The sequence below is a fragment of the Callorhinus ursinus genome, unplaced genomic scaffold, assembly GCF_003265705.2.
Source record: "Callorhinus ursinus isolate GAN/ISIS: 27379988/994484 unplaced genomic scaffold, GSC_fseal_2.0 scaffold29, whole genome shotgun sequence".
Taxonomy (NCBI): Eukaryota; Metazoa; Chordata; class Mammalia; order Carnivora; family Otariidae; genus Callorhinus; species Callorhinus ursinus.
Genome location: NW_027397091.1, coordinates 15,565,664 through 15,590,067, shown reverse-complemented (window position 1 = coordinate 15,590,067; position 24,404 = coordinate 15,565,664). Strand labels below are relative to the sequence as shown.

Sequence of the window (24,404 nt, the reverse complement as noted above, 5' to 3'; positions counted from 1 at the left end):
TGTGGTTCCTTCTTCACATAACTGTGAAGATACTGGATTTATGGACAACCATTTATCTCCTGGAAAAGGGGCATCTGTATGGTCCAACATTCTGAGACCTTTTTTGAACCTCCCAAAGGTAAATAAATCAGGGATGGCAGCCACACTCGGTCTCGGTCACTGGGCCATTCCAAAACTGGATTACCTTTCCATGTATACTCCCCTTTCCTGCCATCTCATGTCCAAGTAAAATGTCATCAACTATAAATTACCAGTGATAGGCTCTCACCATGGAATCAGAGATCTGTGTAGGCCACTGAGGGAAGACCTCTTGCAAGAGGGTTATTTGAAAAGAAGTACAGATTATACCCAGAGTGGGGTCAGACACATTGTATTTCTATAGACAAAATCATTAAGCAGAAACACAGCAGGATTTGTTTAATAATAAAGTGGTTTGTTGGGGTTTAGGATTTTATTATTTCTTTTTAGAAAAATGAGAAAATTTACAAGATGCAAAGGTCTTACACAATACATTATCACCGATATTTGTTCTCTTTACACCCTAACCCGGGCCCTGACTTAGCTAGTGTTGGGAAGAACATGGACAGCGTGAATGCAGTTGAGACCCATCATGGACACATGTGAAGGGAGGACTCGGTGACAAATGATGTTGGGCCAGCCTGTTTCAAAAGCAAGCCAAGAAATCACAGGAACCAGCAGTCTTTGCATGGGGGAAGCATAGGTGTATGCCCTGCTGCCATGTGCATGGGGTGCAGGCCCCTGCACTGCCAGCACCCACTTCTGCTATTAGACCACAGCAACAACAGAAAACGGTGTCATTCCTTTGGTGTTGTTGTTTTGTTCTGCTTTGTTTCTGCAGGGCTACTCGGGGTCCCAATTTCTTATTTCTGTCTTTTCATGATTCAGTTCCAGATTCTTAAAGCAGTGTAGGTACTCAGCATCTTTCATGAATTTTTCAGGATCCAGTTCTGCCCAATGATAATGCACTACAAAGAACAAAGATAAGACACATTACAGGAGAAGGTCCCAAAATATGCCCTCAAATCTTATTTAAAAAATATAACCAAGCCTAAGGAAACAGCTAAAGATATCCTTTCAGTTCAGACAATGACAACAGCATGACAGTATTTCACTTTACTATGAACAATCTGCCATGTTGTCATGTATAAATCCAAACACCTTCTCACCCAAGTCTCCAATTTATCAGAACCTCATTCTTAGAGCTCAAAGAGACACTAGATATCTGGGAATTAACTCACTTCTTAATGGCCTTTGGATCAAAAAGAAATGAGAAAATATTTTAAAGTGAATGTAAATGAAAAGGCAACATATCACCCTCTGTGATATGCACCTAAGGCAGTACGTAGAGGGAAATTCATAGCATTCAAAGCTTATTATTAGGGGGAAAAAAAGCTATCACATCAATAATCTGAGTTTCCACATTAAGAAACTGAAAGAATAAAAGCAGAATAAAACCCAAAGCAAGCAGAAGAAGAAAAAAAAGACTAGAGCAGAAACTAATGACATTTCAAACAAAAACAAAAAATAAACGGAAAGACCAATACAGTTGATAAACCTCTTGCCGGACTTACCAAGAGAAAAGAAGACATAAGTTATGAATATCAGGAATCAAAGAGGCAACATCAGTATGTTTTATAGACATTAAAAGGATAAAAAAGGTATGTCACAAACAACTTCATTCCCACAAATTAGCCAACACAGATGAAATAGACAAATTTCTTGAAAAAAGATACAAAACTCTCATTTCCAAATCCTTTCAACCAAGAGGGAGGCAGAGGGGAACTTAAATAAAGCATAGGAACAGGGAATAAACTAAACACTTGCTTTTGAGGTATTTTTAATACTGTTCAAAGGATGGTAGGTTCTTCAGTATAAAATCTCCAAGTGTCTCAAGTTTCCCTCTGTAATTCTGAGGCTACAAGAAAAATAACTGGTCTTGCCAAGATTTGTGAGGCAGGCAATTGACATCCAAGAATTTAACTAAACCCCAAACTTAATACAGCAGTTTCTATTCCCTGAGATCTAAATTCTAATTGGGTGAACTTCAGTAAAAGCACAAGATTCTGATAATAGTAGGTTGCAAAGTGATACCACATCTGTGAATATACTTCTGGATGCACCCAGCACAGGCTGCATTCTTAGAAAAGGGTTGTATTGTGAGCAGATGCCTCACAGAATTAACAGCCTTCCATTCCTGCACCCAGCTTGATACAGAGGTCCATGGGCCCACACTAGAAAGGCTAATTATAACTGCAGCTATGTTCTCCAGTCCTATACAGACCCACACAAGGGACTGAAAATTTCCTCAAGGCCTATCCTCATGCTCTAAAACCCACCAGTCACAGTCCTATACTACTTAAGAGAGATCTCAAAGACCACAAGGGGATAGGGATTCCGTAACATAATTCCTGGGAACCATATTGCTTCCATTTTTAAGTCAGGAAAAACAATCCATATATTCCTATATTTTAATCATGATGTTAACCCAAATCTAGACACCTGGGCTGTATTAATGCCTCTTTCCTCATCTGCAATATTAATAACTAAAATCCTGAAACTGGATCTCACATTGACCTTTGGGGAACTTCATTTTCTTGGTGCAGATTAAAACCTTTGTTTTGAACTTAAAATGAGCTTTGAGATCCTGCTGTAATATATTATTCTTTTACATTTACTTCAAATAAATATTCTACATGTTTCAAAGCTTTGAGATAATAAATTTATGCTTCCAATGTTTGATGTGCAGATGGAAATGATAAGGTTTGCTGAAGAAGAATAAATGACCTGGAAAATGTTCACAATATTCCATTAGATGATAAAAGCAGTGACATTATATACACAGTCTGTCTTTAACTATGTAAAATTAGAAAAAGAGATATAGAATTATCTGATTAGAGAAAATGTTATAAAAGCATTATGTTAATAATGATTATCCTCTATGAAATCACAGGTGACTTTTATTTTTTTTGAGCATTTTGGCATTTTAAACAAATTTCTGTGATGAATGAGCATTAATTCTGTAATACAAAATAGCTGTCAAAAGAAATTTTATGAGAAAGACAATTTAGAAATTCCAATTCCCTACCAGAGAACTACAGAACTAGAAGGGATCCTGAGAGTTTTCATCCCAGGAGTTCTGAGTTTACAGTAAACCACTCAGGCCCAGGGACTTCACAATGCACTTAACCTGAAGGGTTTAAACTAAGAATTCCTTCAGAATTAACCATTCTAATATTGGGATATGCAAAGGCACAGCTCATCATAATATCAACAGTAATAACATGAGTATATGCAAACAATGAATCATGGAACACTACATCAAAAACTAATGATGTAATGTAGGTGATTAACACAATAATAAAAAAAAAGAAAAAGAAAAATAACATGAGTGATGAGCTCCCAAACTGCATGCAAGAGCCTTGTGGCCAACAGGAGACACTGTTCCACCTGAAAGCCACTGCCTCACCATGATACATGGATTGGTCAAATAGATGCTGCTTTTCATTTCCAATCTCATGGTAACAAATGTTCCTTCTCATTTTCTTAAACATAACCGTGGAAAAAACCTAGGGGTCAGGATGCTGGCTGTCAGGTGGGTGTGGCTGGAGATCATAACACTCACAAGGTCTAAAGCAGGAAAGGCGAGAGGAGCTATCTGTGAGGTCCACCTGCCAGGTCACAAGCACTGAGCAGAAGTCATGTGCAAGCGGACAAACAGAGGATACTGCACAAAAGGGTGTCAAAATTTAGAAGCCCTGGAGGAAGGGCAATGTGCCTCCCAGTGAGGGCTATTGAGAGGATGGCATCTGCTTCCAAGTGTCTTTTTCTGATGTCCCTGCAAATCAGGTGAGCCATCTGAGGGTGGACATGACCTGCAGCCCAGACACACCTGATAGGCAGCAGTAAGTGCCTGAGATAACATAGCACCACAATTTCACAGCCTTATGGAAAGAAGTTTCTGGAGTGGTTCCCTTTTATTGCCTGCAAATATCAGGAGCAGGAGGGAATAGTCCAGCACCAGAAGAAAGGAATAACTCAACAGCCTGTTTGAGTCTCTCAAAGATGCTGATTTCCAGCTGATCTGCTTCTGGCTTCAGGCCATTCAAACAACCACAAGATGTAAGTGCCTGAGTTAAGATACACAGACCACAGACCTGCTCTCCAAACCACTGTCAAAAGAATCCAGCTTTTATGTATTTATTTCAGGCCACAGCTAGGAATCTAATTCGAATTCACTTACTTAGAAAAGAAAGGCTGTTCTATGAGAAAACATGAGTGTCTGAGAAGTCCATGTTATAAGAGAAGGATTCGCTCTGACTTAGCATTTGTAGAGATTCCAGTGAACTGAACTGTCAAGTGAAGAATCTCTGCCTTTACACAAGGGCAAATGGGCCTGACTTGGTGATGAGAACATGGGGACAGTGATTCAATTTCCTGATTAAGACAGAAAATTTTAGGCACCTGGGTGTCTCAGTCGGTTAAGCATCTGAATCTTGATTTCAGCTCAGGTCTTGATCTCAGGAGTGTGAGTTCAAGCCCCAGCATGGAGCCTACTTAAAAAGAGAAGAGAATGAGAGAAGAAAAAAGAGGGAGGGAGGGAGGGAGGGAGGGAAGGAAGGAAGGAAGGAAGGAACGAAGGAAGGAACGAAGGAACGAAGGAAGGAACGAAGGGAGGGAGGGAGGAGAGAGACAGGAAAGCCTGGTGTGGTGTGCTAAAGGAAGAAACTTCAACAGCAATTAGTTTTTATTTTTGGCTTAACTTCTACGCTATCTATTGCTCACGTATATTTGTATGTATTTAATCAAGCCAGTCTTACAGAACTGAACTGTTTTTGTCCAAATGAAATTTCTGCAATGACAGGCTTGTTCTGTGTCAGCACCATCCAATATGGCAACCACTAGCCAAATGTGGCTACTGTGACTAAGGAAATGAATTTTAAATTTTGTTTAATTTTAATTAATTTATGCTTAAATATCCACATACAGGTAGCACCTACTGTATTAAATGGCATACTTCTAGGTTATCTGTAAGCTTAGCTCAATGCTTTAGCAATAAAGAGAATCACTAACTATGGCCAGCTTCTTGGCTATTTATTTTCTAATAAATGAAACTGAGGTAGAAGCCTAGGCGCTTGGAAATCCAACCCTACTGCTGGCAAAGTAACATAATGTACCTACTCTGTATCAGCCTCCTGTATAATAACAAAACCCAGAACAACATTAAGGTTTGGGAATAATAACCACCTCCAGGTTAGAAGAGAGAATGGGGCAGAAAATAATTTTTGAAGAAATACTGCTTAAAATTTCCCAAATGTATCAAAAGACAAACATTTACAGGTTCAAGAAGCTCAGAAGACCCAAAGCAGTCATCAGAGTGAAACTCAAGATGTGATACAGATGTTGGAATTATCAGACAAGGGAAAATAAATGCGATTAATATGTTAAGGGCTCTAATGGGTAAAGCAGACAATATGTAAGAACAGATGGGTAATACAGCAGAGAGATGGAAACTCCAAGAAAGAATCAAAAGGAAATGCTAGAAATAAAAAACACCATAACAGAAAGAAAGAATGCCTTTGATGGACTCATCAGTAGACTGAGCACAGCCAAAGAATCAGTGGGCTTGAAAACCGGTTATTGCAAACTTCCAAACTGAAATGCAAAGAGAGAAAAGAATGGGGGGAAAAGGGATGTGGGGCAATTGCAAAAGATATAACATACACATAACTGAAATACCAGGAAGAGAGAGAGAACAGAGCAGAAGTATTTGAAGTAGTAATAATGGCCAAGAATGTCCCAAACTGCAAAAAAACAAAGAGAAAATCTTGAAAGAAGCCGAAGGGGAGGGGAGGACAGGAGGAAGGGGTAAGAATGGGGGACAGCTGTGAACCCACCTTACCCACAGCGGAACAAGGATGAAAACTGCAAAGGGCTTCTCAGAAGAAACTATGCAAGCAAGAAGAGCGTGCAATAGAATATTTAAACTACTGAAAGAAAAAAACCATCAACCTAAAATTCTGTGCCACTGAAATTATCCTCCAAAAGTGAGGGAAATAGACTTCCTTAGATCTGCATTTCAAGAAATATTAAGAGAAGTTTTTCAGGCAGCAGAAACATGATATAGGTCAGAAACTTGGATTTGCGGGGTGCCTGGGTGGCTCAGTCTGTTAAACGTCCAACTCTTGATCTCAGCTCAGGTCTTGATCTCAGGGTCGTGAGTTCAAACCCCACGCTGGGCTCTGTGCTCAGCAGGGAGTCTGCTTGAGAATTCTCTCTTTCCCTCTGCCCCTCCTCCCACTTGCTCACAAGCTCTCTCTCTCAAAAAAATAAATAAATCTTTTTTTAAAATGTGCATTGCAACATCTAGGGCAACCACGAAAAAAATTTTAAGTTTAAAAAAATAAAAACAGCACCTCAGAGGCACAGTTTTATACATGAAGCACCAGCACCTGAACTGGGAATGAACGTTGACATAGGGAAGCAAAATGAAAGCTGTGTAAATGAAAGAGATTCTACTTTCTACAGGGGAAAAAAACAAAAAACAGTGAAAACATGACTATCCTTGAATACACACACACAACTGCTCTAGCTCATTAGGAAGCAATGTGCTCAGCCAGATACATCTTATTATTCAGACAAAGGTCAAGTTGAAAAAGCAAACAGATGGCAGCTTCCAAAATACTTTCCTTGCTTGGTTTCAAGTGTGTTGACATTTGAGGACAGAAATGTGGGGTGCTGCTCAGGAGCATATTCCTCCCACACCCTAATGATGGCAGCAAAGTAAATACTCAAATGAGACCATATTGACCTTGCAATCAAAGGCAGAGAGCATACAGTCCTCGTGAGAGGCTGTCATGCGCCTTTGGCTATGGCCAGAAAGGGAGGAAAAGGGAGTTGCAGCCTCATAGGAAACCTTGAACCCTCCCAGCAAGGTGAGTGAGCCTGAAGGAATGAGACCAAGTACAAAAACAGAAGTGCATTTTAGCACTTCCATGTCCAGTTGTGATAGAGAAATGTCAGCACCCTGGGAGTGTCCTCTGAAGGTTTCTGACTCACTTTGAAAGAAAACTATGCCCGAGCTCATGCAGTCTCTCACTCCATTTTCTTTTGCCTTTTCTTTCTCTCTCATGCGTTGGAAACTCAAAGCTGCTCCCTTAGGTCCTGTGAGGCTCCCTAGGGCTCTTTCTGTTGGTAAAGAAAAGCAAATGAAAACTGCAGCTCCCCTCACTGAGGCAGGGGTGGGGCTGCTGTTTTTCTGCGCAGCACAGTCAATGCCAAGGTCGCCTTCTGTCACTACTGAATTCAGCTCTTAGAGATATCTGAATATTTGGTGATGATTCCGTGGGTCTACTGGGATGACAAATTTCAGCAGATGGGACAACAAAAGCCCATGGGCAACGAAAAACCCAAATACATAATTGGAGAACTAGGTCATTTACTCCTGGCCTCCTTTAGGGTCTTCAAATCTGAGAACATGTCTATAATTCCAGATGTCGGGGGGAACCCAGCTCCTTCCTGGCCCTTGGCTGGCTGCGGCAGTGGGCTCTCCGAGGTCCCCTCACGTCTGTCCATGCCGGGATGTCAGCACCAACCACCGGGCCTCCGCTGCCATCTCTGGTTAGAATTCCAACTGGACACCCACCTTCAACTGCCAATAAGTAAACGGTTTGCCTCACGCACTCAGTCAAAAAGCCAGACAGTGCTCCATAAATATGCAAAGAAAATGTGGCTTCTGCATTTTCATGGGCCCATCCAAACGTCCTCACAGGCCTCCACCCCGCTGAGTAGCAGCAGGGGCAACCCTGAACCCCTAGTAATTCTGCTCGCCTGGGTGTCAGAACGCCTGAGTCCTCAAATGGTCTCTGTGCCTGGGTGGCTGGTGTGGTTCCGCACCTGGTGCTGAGCCCCGGGGACACCACTGAGCAGCACTTGATAGCTCAGGGGCCAGAGACCCTGCCCCTGCCTGACCTGACCTCATTTCTGCCCTCACTAGCACTACAGACCCCTCACGCCCCACCTGGGAGCCACATGGAGATGGTGGTTGAGACCTGCAGGGTCGGAGAGCAGCAGTGCTATCGAGAGCTGAACTGTCCTGGCTCTCTTAGCCTCTGAGCCAGGCTCACCTCACTCCTTCCACCGGGACCCACGGTCAGCCCAACGGACCCCTAACACACCTCTCTTCGACACCCCTCATGGGGCAGGTGAGACCCTCTACTGACTCCTGCTGCATCTTGTTGCCTAACCATGTCTTGCTGCCCCTTCTACTCAGCTGCAACAGCCTTGCAGAGACCTACAGCCATCCTACACAGCAGTCTCCTGCCAGGACTCCCACCAGGGATCAGAGCACAGGACCCCAGGCCTCCAGCTTTCCTATCAACCTAACCAGCAGCCCAAGGACTCTAGCCTGGAGCCACAACACGATGTGTGGCCTTAGGCTTCTCTACCGTCTGTCCCTCTTCTCTCTCCCACTGCCTCTCCTAACCTGAAGCTTTCCTTCACCTTCCCTCCTGGTGGACAGGGGATCCCCTCTACATCATTCCTGCTCATTCACCTTCTCCTCATCTCCCCCACCAGGGCCATAATGATGACAGGGCTGCAGTGCCCTTGATTTACAGGGAAAAGGAAAACACATCTACTGTTTTCAAAACACTGTGCCCTTGAGTTTGCTTCCTCCACTACTGTGTCCCTTCTCTGGCTAGTTTTTGTTTGTTTTTTTGACTCCTGAACAACATGGAAGTTAGGGACACCAATCCCTACACAGTTGAAAAATCCACAGAACTTCTGACTCCCCAAAAACTTAACTACTAATAGCTTACTGCTGACCAAAGCCTTATTGCTGACATAAACAACACATTTTCTGTATGCCATACATATTATGCACTGTGTTCTTACAATAAAGTAAGCAAGAGAAAAGACAATGTCATTAAGAAAATCATGGGGAGAAAATACATTCACAGTCCTGTACTGTATCCCTCGGCACCAGAAGCTTTCATCTGTTCACAAGATGAATTGTCTGTCAGTACCTATGTCATCGTCCTACAGGACACAACACCCTGTCACTGTACACGTTATCCATATCACTAACTGCAGACACCAAAAATGAAAAGAGAGGGTGAAAAAGAAATTCATATTTGTTTACAGGTGTAATACTAAATGCGTTGAGAACGAAGAGGTAGCGGTAGGATTGCTTTACGGGAGCCTAGCCTATAGGCTAATGAATGAATCATTATACAATATTTCTGGCATACGGTATCACAGTCGTATTCATAATACAGTACTGTAAACACTGTTAATGTTGTTTTAAGAACCACTTACCTGTGATGATAGGCCAGTGTGCACTTTGTCCAGTTATGAGACAGAGAGGCACACTGTATGGTAATTCTTTGAAGGCAAGGTTATAAGACAGCAAGAGAACAAACGTGTCATCAATTTCACATTAGTATCGCTCACCTTCCGCTCTCTGCTTCCACATGCGTCTTGCACATGATGAATACGTGGGCGATGATGACAATGACACACATCAGTCCTTGCTGCACAGCTGCCAGGTTTTCACACGAGGACACACACATACACAACCCATCAGTTTACTAACTGTACAGCATGATGATTATTTACTATTCAGTAAGTAGAAGTGGATCATCCCTAAGGTCTCCATCCTCGCTGTCCTCACGAAGAGCAGATGGTGGAGGAAGAAGAGAGGCTGGTCTTGCTGTCCCGGGGTGGCGGAGCACAGCAGGTGCAGGAGGTGGAAGGGGAGGCAGGAGAGGCACACACACTCAGTGTAACCATGGAAACACCAAATCTCATCATTTCTGACATTTTTGCTTCTTCTTTTCTCTAAAATGTTTCTATATGGCACCAATCCTTCCTCTACCTTTGCTTTAGTTTCAGTGTCCATCTCATAAAAGAAGCCGAAAGCAGTCAGGAATGCCTGGAACCCTTCTGCCAGACTAACACAGTTTGTTTTCTGCCACTGCTGCTTCTAGGTCTTCCTCCCCATCGCCTGACACTCCTCTCCCTCAAGGCATCTTCTGGTAATTCCTCTGTGGTGCCCGTTAGCTCTTGAATTTCTCCAAGATCCATATCATGAAACCCTTCACCCCCTCCACTCACTTTTTTTTTTTTTTTTTTTTTTAAACCATATCCACAATCTCTTTCATGATTCCCGTGACTGGCTCTGTTGTACATGCTGTGAAGTCATGCACAACATCCGGACACAGTTTTCTCCAGCAGGGATTTATTGTTTCAGGCTTGATGGCTTTCACAGAATTTTCTGTAATAACAGTGGCATATTCAATGGAGTAATTCTTCCAGACCTTCTTGATGTTCTATCGGGGTTCTCTTCCAGAGCACAGACAATGCTTTCCATACAGTCCCGTGTGCGACAAGCCTTCAAGGTCCTCATGTAGGACCTTGACACACATCTAGATCCCTGATCTAGAGCCTGAATTAGAAACCAGGTGTTTGGAGACCACAGGCCACTTTGACACCTTCAGTGTTCAACTCATGGGGTTCTGTAGCCAGGGGCATTGACCAACATCAAAAAGACTTTAAAAAGGCAGTCCCTTCCTGGCAAGGTACTCCCTGACTTCAGGAACAAAGCATCAATGGAACCAATCCAGCAAAAGGGTTCTCACTGTCCAGGCCTTCTTGTTATGTAACCAAAAAGATAGCAGCTGGTGTTCATCTTTTCCCTTCAAGGCTGGGGGTTAGCAGCTTTATAGATAAGGGCAATCCTGATCATAAACCCAACTGCATTTGCACAAAACAGCAGTTAGCCTCTCCCTCCCTGCCTTAAATCCTGATACCTACTTCTCTTCCTTACTAATAAATGTCCTCTGGGACATTTTCTTCCAGAATAGGGTACTTTGCCTTAAAAACCTGCTCAGACAGATATCCTTTCTCCTCAGTGATTTTCTCAATGGTATTTGGGAACTCGTCTGCTGCCTCTTGGTCAGCAAAAGCTGCTTCTCCTGTTACCTTGCTATTTGTAAAGCTAAACCTCTTTCTAAAATTATCAAACCATCCTTTGCTGGCATTCAATTCTCTAGTTTTAGATCCTTCACCTTCCTTTTACTTTAAGTCGTCGCATAATGATTTCACCTTTTCTTTTCTCAAATCATCTTTGAGTCTACAGGTATGCCTTTCTTACAGCAATCCTGCACCCACATAAAAGCTGCATTTCCAATATGAGATAAAAGGGTATTTTGCAAAAAGTGCAAGGTTTCTGTGCCTGCTGGCATAGCTGCAGCAATGGCTTTGTGAATTTCCTTTTCTTTTTTTTTTTTTTACAATGTTCCTTACGCTGGATTCATTTATCCTCAGATGGTGTGCACTGCAGCTTCAGACCTTAATCTATGGTACACATCAAGCAATTCAGCTTTTTCTTGTGGTGTCATGATTTTTCTCTGCTTCTTGGGAGCAATCCCAGCATCACTAGTGGCACTTCGATGGGTCCCACAGTGTTACTCAAGGGTTAGGATACTGCACTAAACATGACGAAAAATATGCAAGAACTGCGAGAGATCACTTTTTACTACGATCTGCAATTTACTGCAGAGACAAACTGCTCACGGGGAGATGATAAGTGTCACACATTTGAAGCAGGTGCTCAGAACACCTGAGCTCACTGCACTAGCAACAGGAGGTGGCTAGGAAATTATTATGGTAGTATATAGCATGTGCTATAGTTAATTTTATGCAGTTACCATTTAATACTGCATCTTCACACTTGTTTACATTTCTCTCCACTGTAAATGGTGCCACATATAGTCTGTTAAGTATTTGTGTGTGTAAGTTTTGGTAAATTTTAACTTTTTATAATAGATTTATGTGTATTTTATGGTTGTAACTGATACAACAGACTGGTACCTACATATATTTTATGCATTCGTGACATGCTTAACGTTTTCTTAATTTTTTTTTTTATTTCTAGGCTACAGGGTTTGTCTGTGGACTTTTTCAAATTGTTGCAAATCTCCAAAAAATTTTTCAATACATATACTGAAAAAATCCATGATAAGAGAATCCATAGAATTCAAACCCATGTTGTTCAAGGGTCAACTGTAGCATGATTTACCCCAAGTTCTATACTATCCAATCTGTAATACCTTGAGAATAAACATGATTATAGGTTTTTAATTTTTCCACCAATTTTAGAAAAGCAAAAAATAAATACCTACAAGTCTATGAGAAATTTTGCCTCTTAAACTTTGGGAGATGTTGGAAAGAAATGCCCACTTTCACCTCTTCCCCGTTTTACTGTGTGCTGTTTTCTATTGTGAACATGTCCTCCAGGATGTTCTGTGATACATAGTTAGTGTCTCTTCCTCTATGCATGGGGCTTTCAGGTGTTTTTCTTGCCCACAGAAATGGCAAAATCATTCCCAAGCTGCCCACTGGCCACAGGATGCTAATGTCCAGGACGCCTTTCTACTGGAATTATTCTAATCTAACTAACTAGACTAACTAATTTACTGGAATTATTCTGAGGCCAAAATTTAACACAAGTAGAAAGTTATGTTTTACACTGATATAAAGAGTAGAATTCAGTACCCCTCAATAAATAAAACAAAGATTCAAAGTAATGTAACAGAAACAGTTACATCAAAAATCAAAACATTAAATTTCTAAAATACATTAGCAAGTAGATAACATAGTCAAGAAAGAAATCAACTAGGTGGCATAGGAATTTTTTTAAAGCCATTTTGAAAATACAAGGTCCAAGACACATTTGAATTTGTGCGTGTGTGTATGTTTACATTGTTAAGCTGGGTTTGGTTACTGGGAGATGAGTGATTATATATTTATTCCTTATCTATTCATTGAGTTCATCATGGGAGTCTGAAAATCCAATTTTTTAAAATTTATTGTAAAGTCCCAAGACTCACTGGGGAAGAAGCTATGATTTATATAATCTTAAAACTAAAGGGAAAACATATGGTGCCATGTCAGAGTAGGGCCAAGACAGCAAAACACCGTGCAGGCTGGGCAGCTGCCCTTGGTCCAAGGAGGAGAAATAGAAAATGTTGGGTCTGGATTTTGCTTCTGAACCAAGGAACCACCCACTATAATGATTGTCACTCCCTGGCCATCAGATTGACCAGTCCTTCATCCTTGGTCCAGGCGGCAGGAGTGAGTGCCAGGGCGGTCTCTCTAACAGGATCCCCAGCGGGCAGGGGAGGCTTAAGAAGAAGCACCACAAACGCATGGGGAGACTTGCCCCTCCTGCCCCAGCCTGCTAGGATGGTCACCCAGCATTATGGCTTTACCTGCCTACCTTTCACAACAGCACTGGTGAAGGGAGGAGATTTACTCTTTTAGTTAATGAAGAAAAACCAAGGAAGCAAAAATGACACAACTTACAGTCACACAGAAATTGGCAGGATGAAAATAAAAACTCAGTGAGTTTGAGTTATTGCTGGACCCACTTAACGAGCATACTTGTAAAACAAACTTCAAGAGCCTCTCTGTGCTTCACCCCTCAGACTGAAAGTTTCTGTTCAGACTGTAAGTCAGAAGCACCAGCAGTATTTGTGATGACAAAACTGACCACTGATATGAGCAAATCATCACAAAGTTCTGAAGGGGTGGGAATGGAAGTTTTATGTGATGTAAAGGCCACAAATTACACAAGTAAATGTTACTGTGTATTTGTGAATATTTAACATTATTTAGACACCACACAGCACTTTTCAGAAGACTCTCCCTGACACCAACTGTTCCAGTTCATGAATAAAAACCCATGTCTTGAGGTCCAGACCAAGAAAAGGGGGTGGGGGAGAGGCTTGTGAGTGTGACGAATGAGGCTGAGTGTGAAAAAACCTCCCTCTGATTCCTGCTTCACTTTCATGTGAGTGTGAGAAAAATCAGCCAAGACCAGTGACTACGGCTCTGTCATCCCCCATAGTTAAAGGGAAGGAAACGGAGTGATTAGGGGATAAGTCAAGGGGACATGACAGGATTTATTATCCAGTGCTTCCTTCCCCTTAAAACTATTAGTGAGTCCACAACGCAATCTTTCTGAGTTCTTTGGTCTGGCTGTGTTTGTAAACCAGCTCCACTGCACCCAAGTATCACTGTGGACTCTGTAACATAGCTCAGTGTCTGGCAGTGTGCATCCTAAAGGTCACTTCACAGATGGACTTCCCTTTCAGAAGGGAAAGAGAAGGCAGAAAACCATCTTATGAATGTTCTCCTCTCTTGCCACTCAACACCTATACGCTGACTTGGTTTGAAACCACAGACTATATATAAGCTGAAGGCTCCGAGACGGATGGCCAGACCTCGCTCCTCTCTTGATTTCTGCTACCCCCTCCCAACTGGCCTATTGGTTCTAGCCTCACTCCCCTCAGCTGCTAGCGTGATCCCCTTAAACTCTGGACCTGCTTATGTCACTTGTACATTCGAACCATTTCAGAGGTTTCCCGCCATCCCAGAATGAAATCCAAATTCCCCAGTTGCATGCCAGACCCTTATGACCCAGAACTCTCCTACTTCTTTAATTTTACAGAAGCTCCCCAGACAATCCCACCCCAAATTGTACCTAGCGGTTCAGCCATTCTTCTCCACCTCTGTTCCAAAACTCTCTGTCCTTGTCCCACACCCAACAGTGTTTGCATCTACTCTTCTCCTGGCTTAGGCAGCTCCCACCCTCGCCCCTCATCTGCCCATTTCCATAGGTCCTCTGAGGTCTGGTTCTGGGGTCCTGCCCTCTATGGAGCCTCCCCAACTTCCCTCTCCACCACCTCACATTTCCACCACCTCCACAACAAACCACACTGATGTCTAATTAGTTCTATGCTTCTCCCTGAACTTGTGAACTCTGACAAGTTAAGAGGCTCTCCAAAATGTGCTTGCTGGGGGAATGAACTTGAGCAAAGGCAAGGAGGCGGACTTAAGACGCATTCCTGGGTGTGGAAGTGACGAGAATGAAGCCCGATTTTAGGAAAGGGACACTGGGAGTGCAGTCGGTGCCAGGCAGGACGAAGTGAAGGATGGAAGAACAGGAGGCGGGCAGCTCTGAGAGGAGCAGGCTGTAGGTGACCACGGTCCTGCTGGAGCTGCTGAGAGCAGGAGTGGAGAGGTGGGAGCAGTGGTAAGGCTCCTGGTCTGGATCGCACATCTGCGAACACTCTGGAAACGCTCCCAGTAGCAGCAGTTGTCGGCCAACACAGGCAAGTGAGGAAGGAGAACACCCCAGGCCCACAGATTCCCCGCCTGCACCTCCACTTTTCTCTCCACCCGGGAAGGCGGCAGATCCCAGGAAGCCATGGGTGGAATGCCCACAAGATGAATTCTGCCTCAAAAGCCATTCTGTTCCCCATCTGTTACCATTTGCCCAAAATGTGAGAAGACGGAGCTATGCAGGGAGGGGAGGCTCCTACCTGAGTTCCATCCCTAAGTCTACGGCTCCCGCTCGGAAGACACGTCACCTTCTGCCCCACTGCTGGCGCTGCGGTCTTCTTTTCGGGGGGCATTTCTCTCTTTGCTTGACTCAGAAGGCCCCTTGGCTCTGGTCTTTTCTTTCCTCTGCTGCTGTTTTTCAAGCTTTGACAGCTGATTATAAAAAGTAAAAAGACTTGTTTTACAAACGTAAACATGTGCCTGTATATCCAAAACACCGATTACTTCACACGCAGCAACCACTGAACACACTTCTGTCTGATAACCCGGTGTGCCTCAGGGTTTCAGTTGTGCCAAACGGGCTGCGAAATGTCTGTCAGTCAGGCACCCGAACTGTTAACACACATTAGTCACACGTGGGACCTCTCTGGACTTTCCCCACCCATAACTCATCTTGCCATGTGCTCTTTGAAAATGGTCAACAGGCTTCACTGACGGCTGAGAAGAGCCCAAAAGTGAGAAAGCTTTTATTCTGTTTTTTTTTTCCTCTGACGTCTCTAAAGCCTTTTTTAACCAAGTTGTCTTCCCACTTACTGTTTTCTAAAGAGTGATCAACACACTCCTCTATTTGCTGAAGGTAAGAGAGAAGGCTCTGAAGAAAGGACATTAAGCAATTTTAGACATCGTCTCAGCTCTCTTTGTTGAGACTGAACGTACCCACAGCCAAAACCCTAAGTGCTCCTAGTAGGCCGCATGGTGGCTACACAGGGACGCTGGCCCCGGGAGCCCTCTCAGACCTCCTCTGGGCCAGCTGGGGGACATGCCTCTGGCATCCGACTCCAGAGGAACGTGGGTCCACTTCTCCCCTGGATAGTCTCCCCAACTTGTTCAAGGAAACCACAGACTAGACAGTCGAAAGAAACATCATCTGACACTCTGAGCAACAGCAAGGACACTCCAGAAAGGCCTGCTGAGAAACTTGTCAGAGCACACTGGCCAAGTCTGGGCCCGCAGGATTTTCTTAGACCAAAAAAGCCATCTGTTAACGAGAGACAGCAACACCCAGTTTCATCTGCCTCCCAGATCAGGACTGCAAACATTTTATAGTTCACATGGAAAGAGGGAAACTTAATGAAGAGCTGGCTTCTCCCAGTCACTGTCCCACATCCAAGCACACAAAGAAAACACTTATTAACTAACCTGCCATGTCATCTCTTGATTATAGACAGACTTTGAATTGAATCTTAAGATAGATCTACAATCAGCAGCTCTCAATTTGGTCCAGAAAACCAAATGTATTAATGGTTGACTTATCTTTCCCACTCCCCATTTACCTGAAAAGCTATAGTAAACAATGAGGCTAGTTAATATGCTAATTAGACTTTGTGAATGAAGACATCGCTTCACCTTTGACCCATCAACTCTCCCCCCAAATAACTCCCCTGGACAAATTCCCATTCGTGTGCATAGGAAAGGCTCACAGGAATGAGCACTGCACTATTGTTTGTATCAGCAAAAAACCCAGAAACCAAATGTCCACTGACAGAAGGATAGATAAATGTAAATGTGGTATATAGTCAAATAAAGCAATACTGTAAAGCAGATCTACATATATCAAAATAGATCATGTTATGTGAACCAAATTAAGTTTCAAAAGGCTATATGCAGGATTCCATTTACACAAAACAACACTATACACTGATAACAGGCTTATGCTGATACAGTATGACTAGGAGAATACAAACCAACTTCAGCACAGTAGTTAAGTTTGAGGAGACACAGAAGAGAATGGGATCATAGTGGAATGAATATATATGGGCTTCCACCATACTGTCAACTTTTACTTTTATAAAAACACAACCAGATACAGAACAGGGCTGCTGACCAGTGCAAGTATGTAAACTGCTTGCTACTGGCGCTTGGACCACTAACAATAAGATGCCCAGGATGTAAACCAACACATAGCTTCCTTCATCAACAAACTCTTGTGAAAATAGCAACTACTGAACTGTGTGCTTGGTGGCATTTTTCTCTGTACTATTCTGCCACAGATAAGAGAGGAATTTCTTGCATCTAAGAGGACAGACTTCCATCCACATTCCTCTTTTGGTGTTAAAATGCTCCTTTTCTTTATGAAATGAGGAGGATAGTAGATGGGGGTCCTTCTGTCTTGTTCTTTTTTTTTTTTCCCAAAAATAATCTTGGATTGCACAATGTGAATGTACTTAACATTACTGAACTGCACACTTAAAAATAGCTAGGATTGGTAAATTTCATGTGTATTTTACTACAATTTAAAAAAACTTTTTATTGAGCTATATATAATCATCATATAGGAGTTTCAGGTGTACACATAATGATTTGATATTTGTATATATTGCAAACTGATCACCATAAGTCTAGCTAACAGCCATCACTAAAGAAATTTGTTAATGATCTTAGAAAACACAGAGTTGGCACTCCATGCTGGACACCTCCCCATTTCTTTTTTATTTTTTATATTCCTAGTTCATGAAATCCAAACATCTGGAAATCAATGTTCTGCAGTGAACTGTATAAGCCGCCTTCGGCTGCCAGCAGCTTACGTTTACATCAGTGTCTGTGTCTGTGTTTACGTGTGTATCTACAGACAAATTACACACACACACATAAAATCATGAACATGTTCCAAGTTAGGCACTAAGAAAGCATGATCTTTATTTTAAAAAGAGACCCTCTCCGTTTTGTGTCCCCTCTTTAGAGGTAAATATAGAAAATGTTGAGTACCACCACTGACTTAGCCAAACCAAGCCTCCCCCCACTGCTAAGATTCAATCCCATGCAAAGGCCTGTTTGTCAACCGACCTGTTCTTTACTTTCTACTCTTAAATGCTGGTGAGAAGCCAGACCCTGGGAGGGTGACAGGGAATAATTCCCAATTAAAGCAGACTTCTCAGAGGTTTCTCCGGTGCCCACAGTGCCCATTTGATTCTGCACTGACTCGGAGGTGCCACCAACAGAGTGTGAAACTGTGCAAACATCGATTTGAACTTTCACCCCAACCCTGTCCCCTCCCACCACGGACACTTGTAAATCACGTGTGATAATTATTGAAGTGACAGGCATAGCCCGAGTTTCTGTGAACGATGTAATGCTGATTCTCTTATGTTATTTATCTTAATACAACCCCAACCACATATGGTTCCATGCCTCTAAGTTCTCTGTGAGAACATTGTGAACTAACCTAATAAATTTAAGCCTTTTCTCAGAAAACTTGGAATCCAAGGCAGCCAAAACTTGGAATTTACATCTCAAAGCAAGAAAGCAGTTGGATTTTTTTTTAAAAGGAAACAAATGAGAAAGAAAGAAAAAGAAGAAAAGAAATTGGTAATGCATATGGAATCATGTAGGATGTCAACAGCTTTCAAATTAACAGGGAGATGCATGTCAAGGAGAATGTAAACAACTACAGTCCTGTGAACACATGATCTACAAACACTGAAATGGAGTACTTTTGGTTTGTTCTTTGTTTGTTTTTTAATTAACTGATGAGGATGTCCATAATGCAAAGGAAACACTGTCCAAGCCGTACAGGCTCTAGTACCACAGGAAGAAATCCAACCTTCCAAAGGCAGCTCTGGGCACATAGACGCTGCCAGGGGCCGGTAACCGTTCTGTGGCCAGCCTGTACTTTTCGTGGTGGATCCTGGAAAGTTCTGAGGGGGCTAAGGCAGGGGGGATGCTGCAGATATCTAGACCCCCAAACTCCCCAACTCATGATTAAATCCAGAGCAAATAAAGGATTTTCCTTGTCATAAAGAGGTCCATGCTTGAACAGCATAATGTAAGACTAAACCAGTTGCACATGCGTACTACTGCCCGGCTTGCAAACCGAAATGCCTTAAAGGGCTAGACGGGTAGCAAACTGAGGGAAGTAACAAAGTACCAGACAACAGGGACCGCAACCACACTGGAGAGGTCAAGTCCCACCTAAGGACAGTCACGTTTCTTCTTCAGCATCTGACAGATGTCATGTCAATGGGACAGATATGGGCCCCCTGTTGGGGCCTTCCACTTTGCACTCCCCCCCACCCCCGTGTGATCCCGTTGGCTCTGAACAAGCCAGTGACAGCTGTATTATCATCAGCATCCCACACAGAAACCACTGCCAGCTGCCGGCACCACAGGTACAGACATCTTCCCAGCTTCTCCCTCCCTCTCTGCTGACCCGAGCCACTTGCTACTTCCGAAGTGGCCCTGTCTGGCCCTGCTATCACATGCGTGTGCGATGGAAATCACAGCCGACAGGACCTGAGGGGATTCAGGGGGCTACAGAGCAAAGTTTCCCGCCCCCTTTATCAGCCAGCCTTGTTCCCAGCTAATTAAGGCTGAGTTAGTGTTGTGTTGGAGCCTTCCGACTTCCTCAACCATCGAGGTAGAAATATACAGGCAACTTGCTGCTAAACCACCAAGGAGCTGGACCCGTGTCAGAACCAGTTTCTCTTTAATTTGGCAAACAGAGATGGCCTCAAGGTCCCTACGTATCTTCTAGCAATGAAGACGAGGGCAAAGAAGTGCTGTATACTACAGGCAGAGTGGCAGGGGTAGCCAGTACCCAGCTTCCACTGCTTTAAAATGGGGATTACAGGGGCGTCTGGGTGGCTCAGTTGGTTAAGTGTCCAAATCTTAATCTCGGCTCAGGTCACGATCTCAGGGTCGTGAGACTGAGCCCCACATCGGGATCTGCACTGAGCATGAAGCCTGATTAAGATGGTCTCTCTCTCTCTCCCTCTCCCGCCACCATTCACACTCCTCTCTCTCTCTCCCTCTTTCAAAAAAAGGGCGGGGGGAGAATTATAATATTACCCTTCATACATGCCAAGTGCTTAGAACAGGGCCTGGCTCGTAGTAAGTGGAGATCACCAATTATATACCTGGTAGACAGTCAGCAAGGGGTTGGCTGGGCTTGCCTCTGTATCCCTGGCACCTAGAACAGGGCATGACTTATAGCTGGGGCTCAATATACATCTTAAATGAAGTTCATCAATTAAGCAAAAGAGAGTGTGTGGCTCCCTGAAAACAATGTGGAGTTTGGTGTCTACAGGTCTAGAGTTTGGTCCCATGCCAGCCACTTGCACGCTGTGAAACTGTATGCAAGTTACATGACCTACTGAACATCCATGTTCTCATTTAGTTCAGCGGGTATTTTATGAGATATTTTGCTTTTAGCTGCAAGAGCTATAAACCTACCTGAGTATGGCTTAAACAGGAAGGAGCTGGAGGACCTCCCCTCCAGGACAGTGGATTCCTCCAGCTCAGCCCTGCCACAGCTCCCCAGAGGCCTCAGTGTACCTCCAGACATCCCCTCCTCATTCTGAGAGCCACCATTCCAAAACTCCCCAAAGCAACAAGGGCCTAGAGTTAGCATTCTAATATCCCCAGCACTTGTCCTCAGGGAAAGACCCTGTGTGGCCTGTCAACAGCAGTTGGATAGGCAGACCGGGGTGAGAGAGGAGTCTGGCCCTAGGCCCATCCACTGGCACAAGGCTAACATAGAGCGGGGAACAGTTCAGCTGCCAGCATCAAGAGTATGCAGGCAGGACAGGGACACTCAAGGCCCAGCCACAGAGCAGGGGGACCAAAGCAAGCAGTCAGCACCAGAGCATCACAGTAAGGAACAGAGTGGCCAGGGTGTGGTGGGAGGTCGGGAAGGAACTGGCAGAGGTAGGTCAGGGAGGGGCCAATGGAAGCCAGGGCTGAGGGTGGGGTGGGAGTCAATGTCCTGTAGGAGGGCCGAGAAGGTATGCGAATTGCAGAGACCAGCATCATCCTGTGTATTCATTCTTCACGGCCAGACACATGGAGGCGGAGAGCACAGGCAGTGCGGACCGCTTGAGCAGAAAAGGCCGGGCAGATGACAGAAGACAAGGAGAGGCTGCAGAGCAAGAGGCCAAGGTGAAGGCGGGTGCACCATCAGCAGCAACTGAAGTGTCACCATTTGGGAATGGCAGGTGAGTCGACGCACTGCTGGTGCTAACTACGGCCAGAGACTTGGGGGACAGACCAGATGGGGCAAAGCAGCACAGCAGGCAGGGGTGCTGGTGGCGTGGGGGAGCCCCAGGAACACATTTTCCCCGAGCTCACCATTAATTCAGACAACCACGATTATCGTAACTGGTACAGGATGGCACACACTGAACGCTGCATGAGTGAGTGCACTGATGAGCGAGCGGGCCCTGTTCTGTTTGAAGAGGGACAGCCTCAGAGGGAAGGGAGACTTGAACTGTTGTCACGTCAGCTGTGTGCCCGCACAGCTCTTTACCAGCTCTCGGGGGAGGCAACCACATGGGATCCACCCAGCCGAGTGACGCCAAGTGTCAGCCCTACGGGTGAGTCCTGGTTTCCAGGGTGGGCCCAACTGTCTCATAGGCAGACAGCAGCTCCTGGGCAGCCATTCAATCCTCCACGCCTCCGTCTGCCCTTCTGTAAATGCTACTCCATCCCCCACCCGGTCTGCCGGCCCAGGGCCCGAGCGGGGACAGAGTGTGGCACGGGCATGGGCGCTAGCGCGGGGAGAGCACCAAACAAAGAGGGAATCGTTCTTACCTGCCCTGTCCTTTCACCCACAAAACAGCACTTCACAGGGCTCCTCGAAAGCTAATCACTGCACCCTGTGCAATGCTCCAGTGTGACAATGACATAAAACACCCCGTGAGTCACTTCAGCCTTTGGTGGACGCTAATGAGCTGCCAGGAGCACCCTGACAAGAGAGCTTGAGCATGGGGCGCTGTGTGTACGGTCAGACTCCAGGCTCCCCTGGACTCTGCCCACTCCAGGAAAAGCTCGGGCAGGGTGGAAGGGTGTAAGCAGAGCTGGCAGAGCTGACCTGTGTCTGCCGCTGCTGTCCCTTCTGCCTGCCTCTCTGGGGAATCCTGGAGCCTGCCGGGCCGCTAGGTGCTGGGTGCAGGTTTGAAGGGGCCCTAGAAAACCGACTTCTTTGCCAGTCATTTCAGAGCAAAACAGGTGCCCAGGAATTCCTGATGAAAGGATCAGTCTTAGAGTGAGATGATGTCTTAAACTTGCTTCCAACGTGGTCTGGGGGAATGATGGCAAAAAACTACAGCTTCTTGTCGATGTCCTCATAAGTTCCCATACGTCTCATGAAAACCATGTCAAGGTCTTCCTCTTTCTCCTTTTTTTTTCATTTTTTTAAGATTATTTACTTATTTATTTAAGAGAGAGAGAAAGAGAGCACGAGCAAGGGGGAGGAACAGAAGGAGAGCGAGAAGCAGACTCCCCACTGAGATGGGAGACACACACAGGACTTGATCCCAGGAATCACAGATCATGACCTGAGCCAAAGGCAGATGCTTAACCAACTGAGCCACCCAGGTGCCCCTTTCTTTCTCCTTTTTGAGCCTACAGTTGACAGAAGGAGTACCTCCTTCCTCAAAGGAACCACAGACATAACCTGAAATTTTAATTTCAGCTCTTTAAAGTCTTTTTTCACACTCGGGAAATAAATAACCTCTTAGATTATGGTAAGTTTGACACCTTTAGCATTCCAAGAAGTCAAGGGCAGACATTATGATCCCCAGATTGCTTTTGAGAACTACGGAGGTGAAGTCAGTTGAAAGGGAGCACACCCAAGACCACATCCAGGCACCAGCCAGGCGGGGAAAAGCACCAGGTCTCCCGGACTCCTAGCCAAGACTCCAGTCGACCTGCCTCCTTTTGGAGCAAATGCTCACTGGGACAGGAGCTCCTGGGGTGAGCCACAGGTCCAGGGCAGCAAACCTGGCCTCTATTCCTGCTAGGGCAATGTTGGGCCCACCCCCACGACCCCATCTTTGAGTTATTTTAGTGCTGATTATTTCCTGCCAGCCTGTTCTGTCCCGCATATGAACAAAATCTAATTAGAGAGTGAAGAAAATAACAAAAGAAAAACTCAAGCTCCACGAAGTCAGTTACTATGATTTTTATAGACCATAGTAGAGATGGAAAAGTTCTGTTCCAACTAACCCCTTGCAAAGATTCCAAGAAAATCTTATGGTGCAAGTCATAAAGATCAAATGTCTCCTCTGCAATTACTTTTTAAAAATACCATAAGGTATTATTACTCCGAGGGTACTGGCCCACACTTGTGGCCCTGCTGCTGTCAGGAGACACAACTGGGCAATCACAGGAGGTTGCAAAGGACAGACATGCCCAGCCAGGCTCCCTTAGAAGGACATGAGTTAAAGGACAAAATGCCCCAAACTGATCAGCCCCGTTAACTCATTTCAATAGCTTTAGAACTTTCCACAATGCTCACTGTCTTTCCTTAGTGTCCAGCAACTACCACCACCAGTAAAAAAATGTCCTGATTCTGTCAAGTTGTTTAAATTGCCCTGTGTGGTCCTTCACTCACCCTGCAGATAAACAAAACAAGCTGACACTAGATATATGCTTTGTTGAATAGCTAATAATTTCAAGGTAATGTATGAGTGAAGCACTGTAGAATACAGAAATATTCAATCAGCAACAAACCTCCTGAGGGTTAGGCTGAATTACTGGACTTGCCTGTGCCTCAGTGTGCTCTCCTAGACCACATAAACCAAGAGGCAACCTTGCATTACTACCATGGAGATGCAGTAGAGCCTAAGGGGACCAGCGCAGTGACTGGAGCAGCCCGCTGCCCTTCCATAATGGACCGACACACCTTCAGAAGTGGATTCTTCAAAGAATGGCAGAGACCCGCACTCAAACTCTGGGCGGAGGATACTTCCACCTGCTGGTCCAACGCATATCAACTTGGCACAGACTGGCTTTGCCTTCAAAACCAGGTCTCTTGAGCTATTGGAAACCCTTGGATCTATGACCTTTTGCTTCTCCCTGTTTCTTCCTGCTAGTTACAGGCCAAAGTGGCAGAGGGTGGGAAGGGGAAAGAAAAGGCGGCTAATTCCAACCAGCAAATGACATGGGCAAAAATTTGAGAAGACAGAAATGTGAATCTACTGCATAATTTTAAACATCTTGTAGAAACCTACTTCTATAGATTATCTCTAAATGACCAGGCC

At 44.5% G+C, this 24,404-nt stretch overlaps 1 protein-coding gene across 1 annotated transcript in view; it reads right to left on the bottom strand.

Annotated features, from left to right (window-relative positions):
• Positions 1 to 412: 412 nt before the first annotated feature.
• Positions 413 to 24,404, bottom strand: part of DTD1 (D-aminoacyl-tRNA deacylase 1) — a 144,107-nt gene continuing 120,115 nt past the window's right edge. The window contains exons 5-6 of the mRNA XM_025876930.2: positions 15,408 to 15,579; positions 413 to 986 (exon numbers count right to left, since the gene is read on the bottom strand). Coding sequence (XP_025732715.1) covers positions 15,427 to 15,579 — 153 coding nt within the window. The 3' untranslated portion in view covers positions 413 to 986; positions 15,408 to 15,426. The remainder of the gene's footprint in view (positions 987 to 15,407; positions 15,580 to 24,404) is intronic.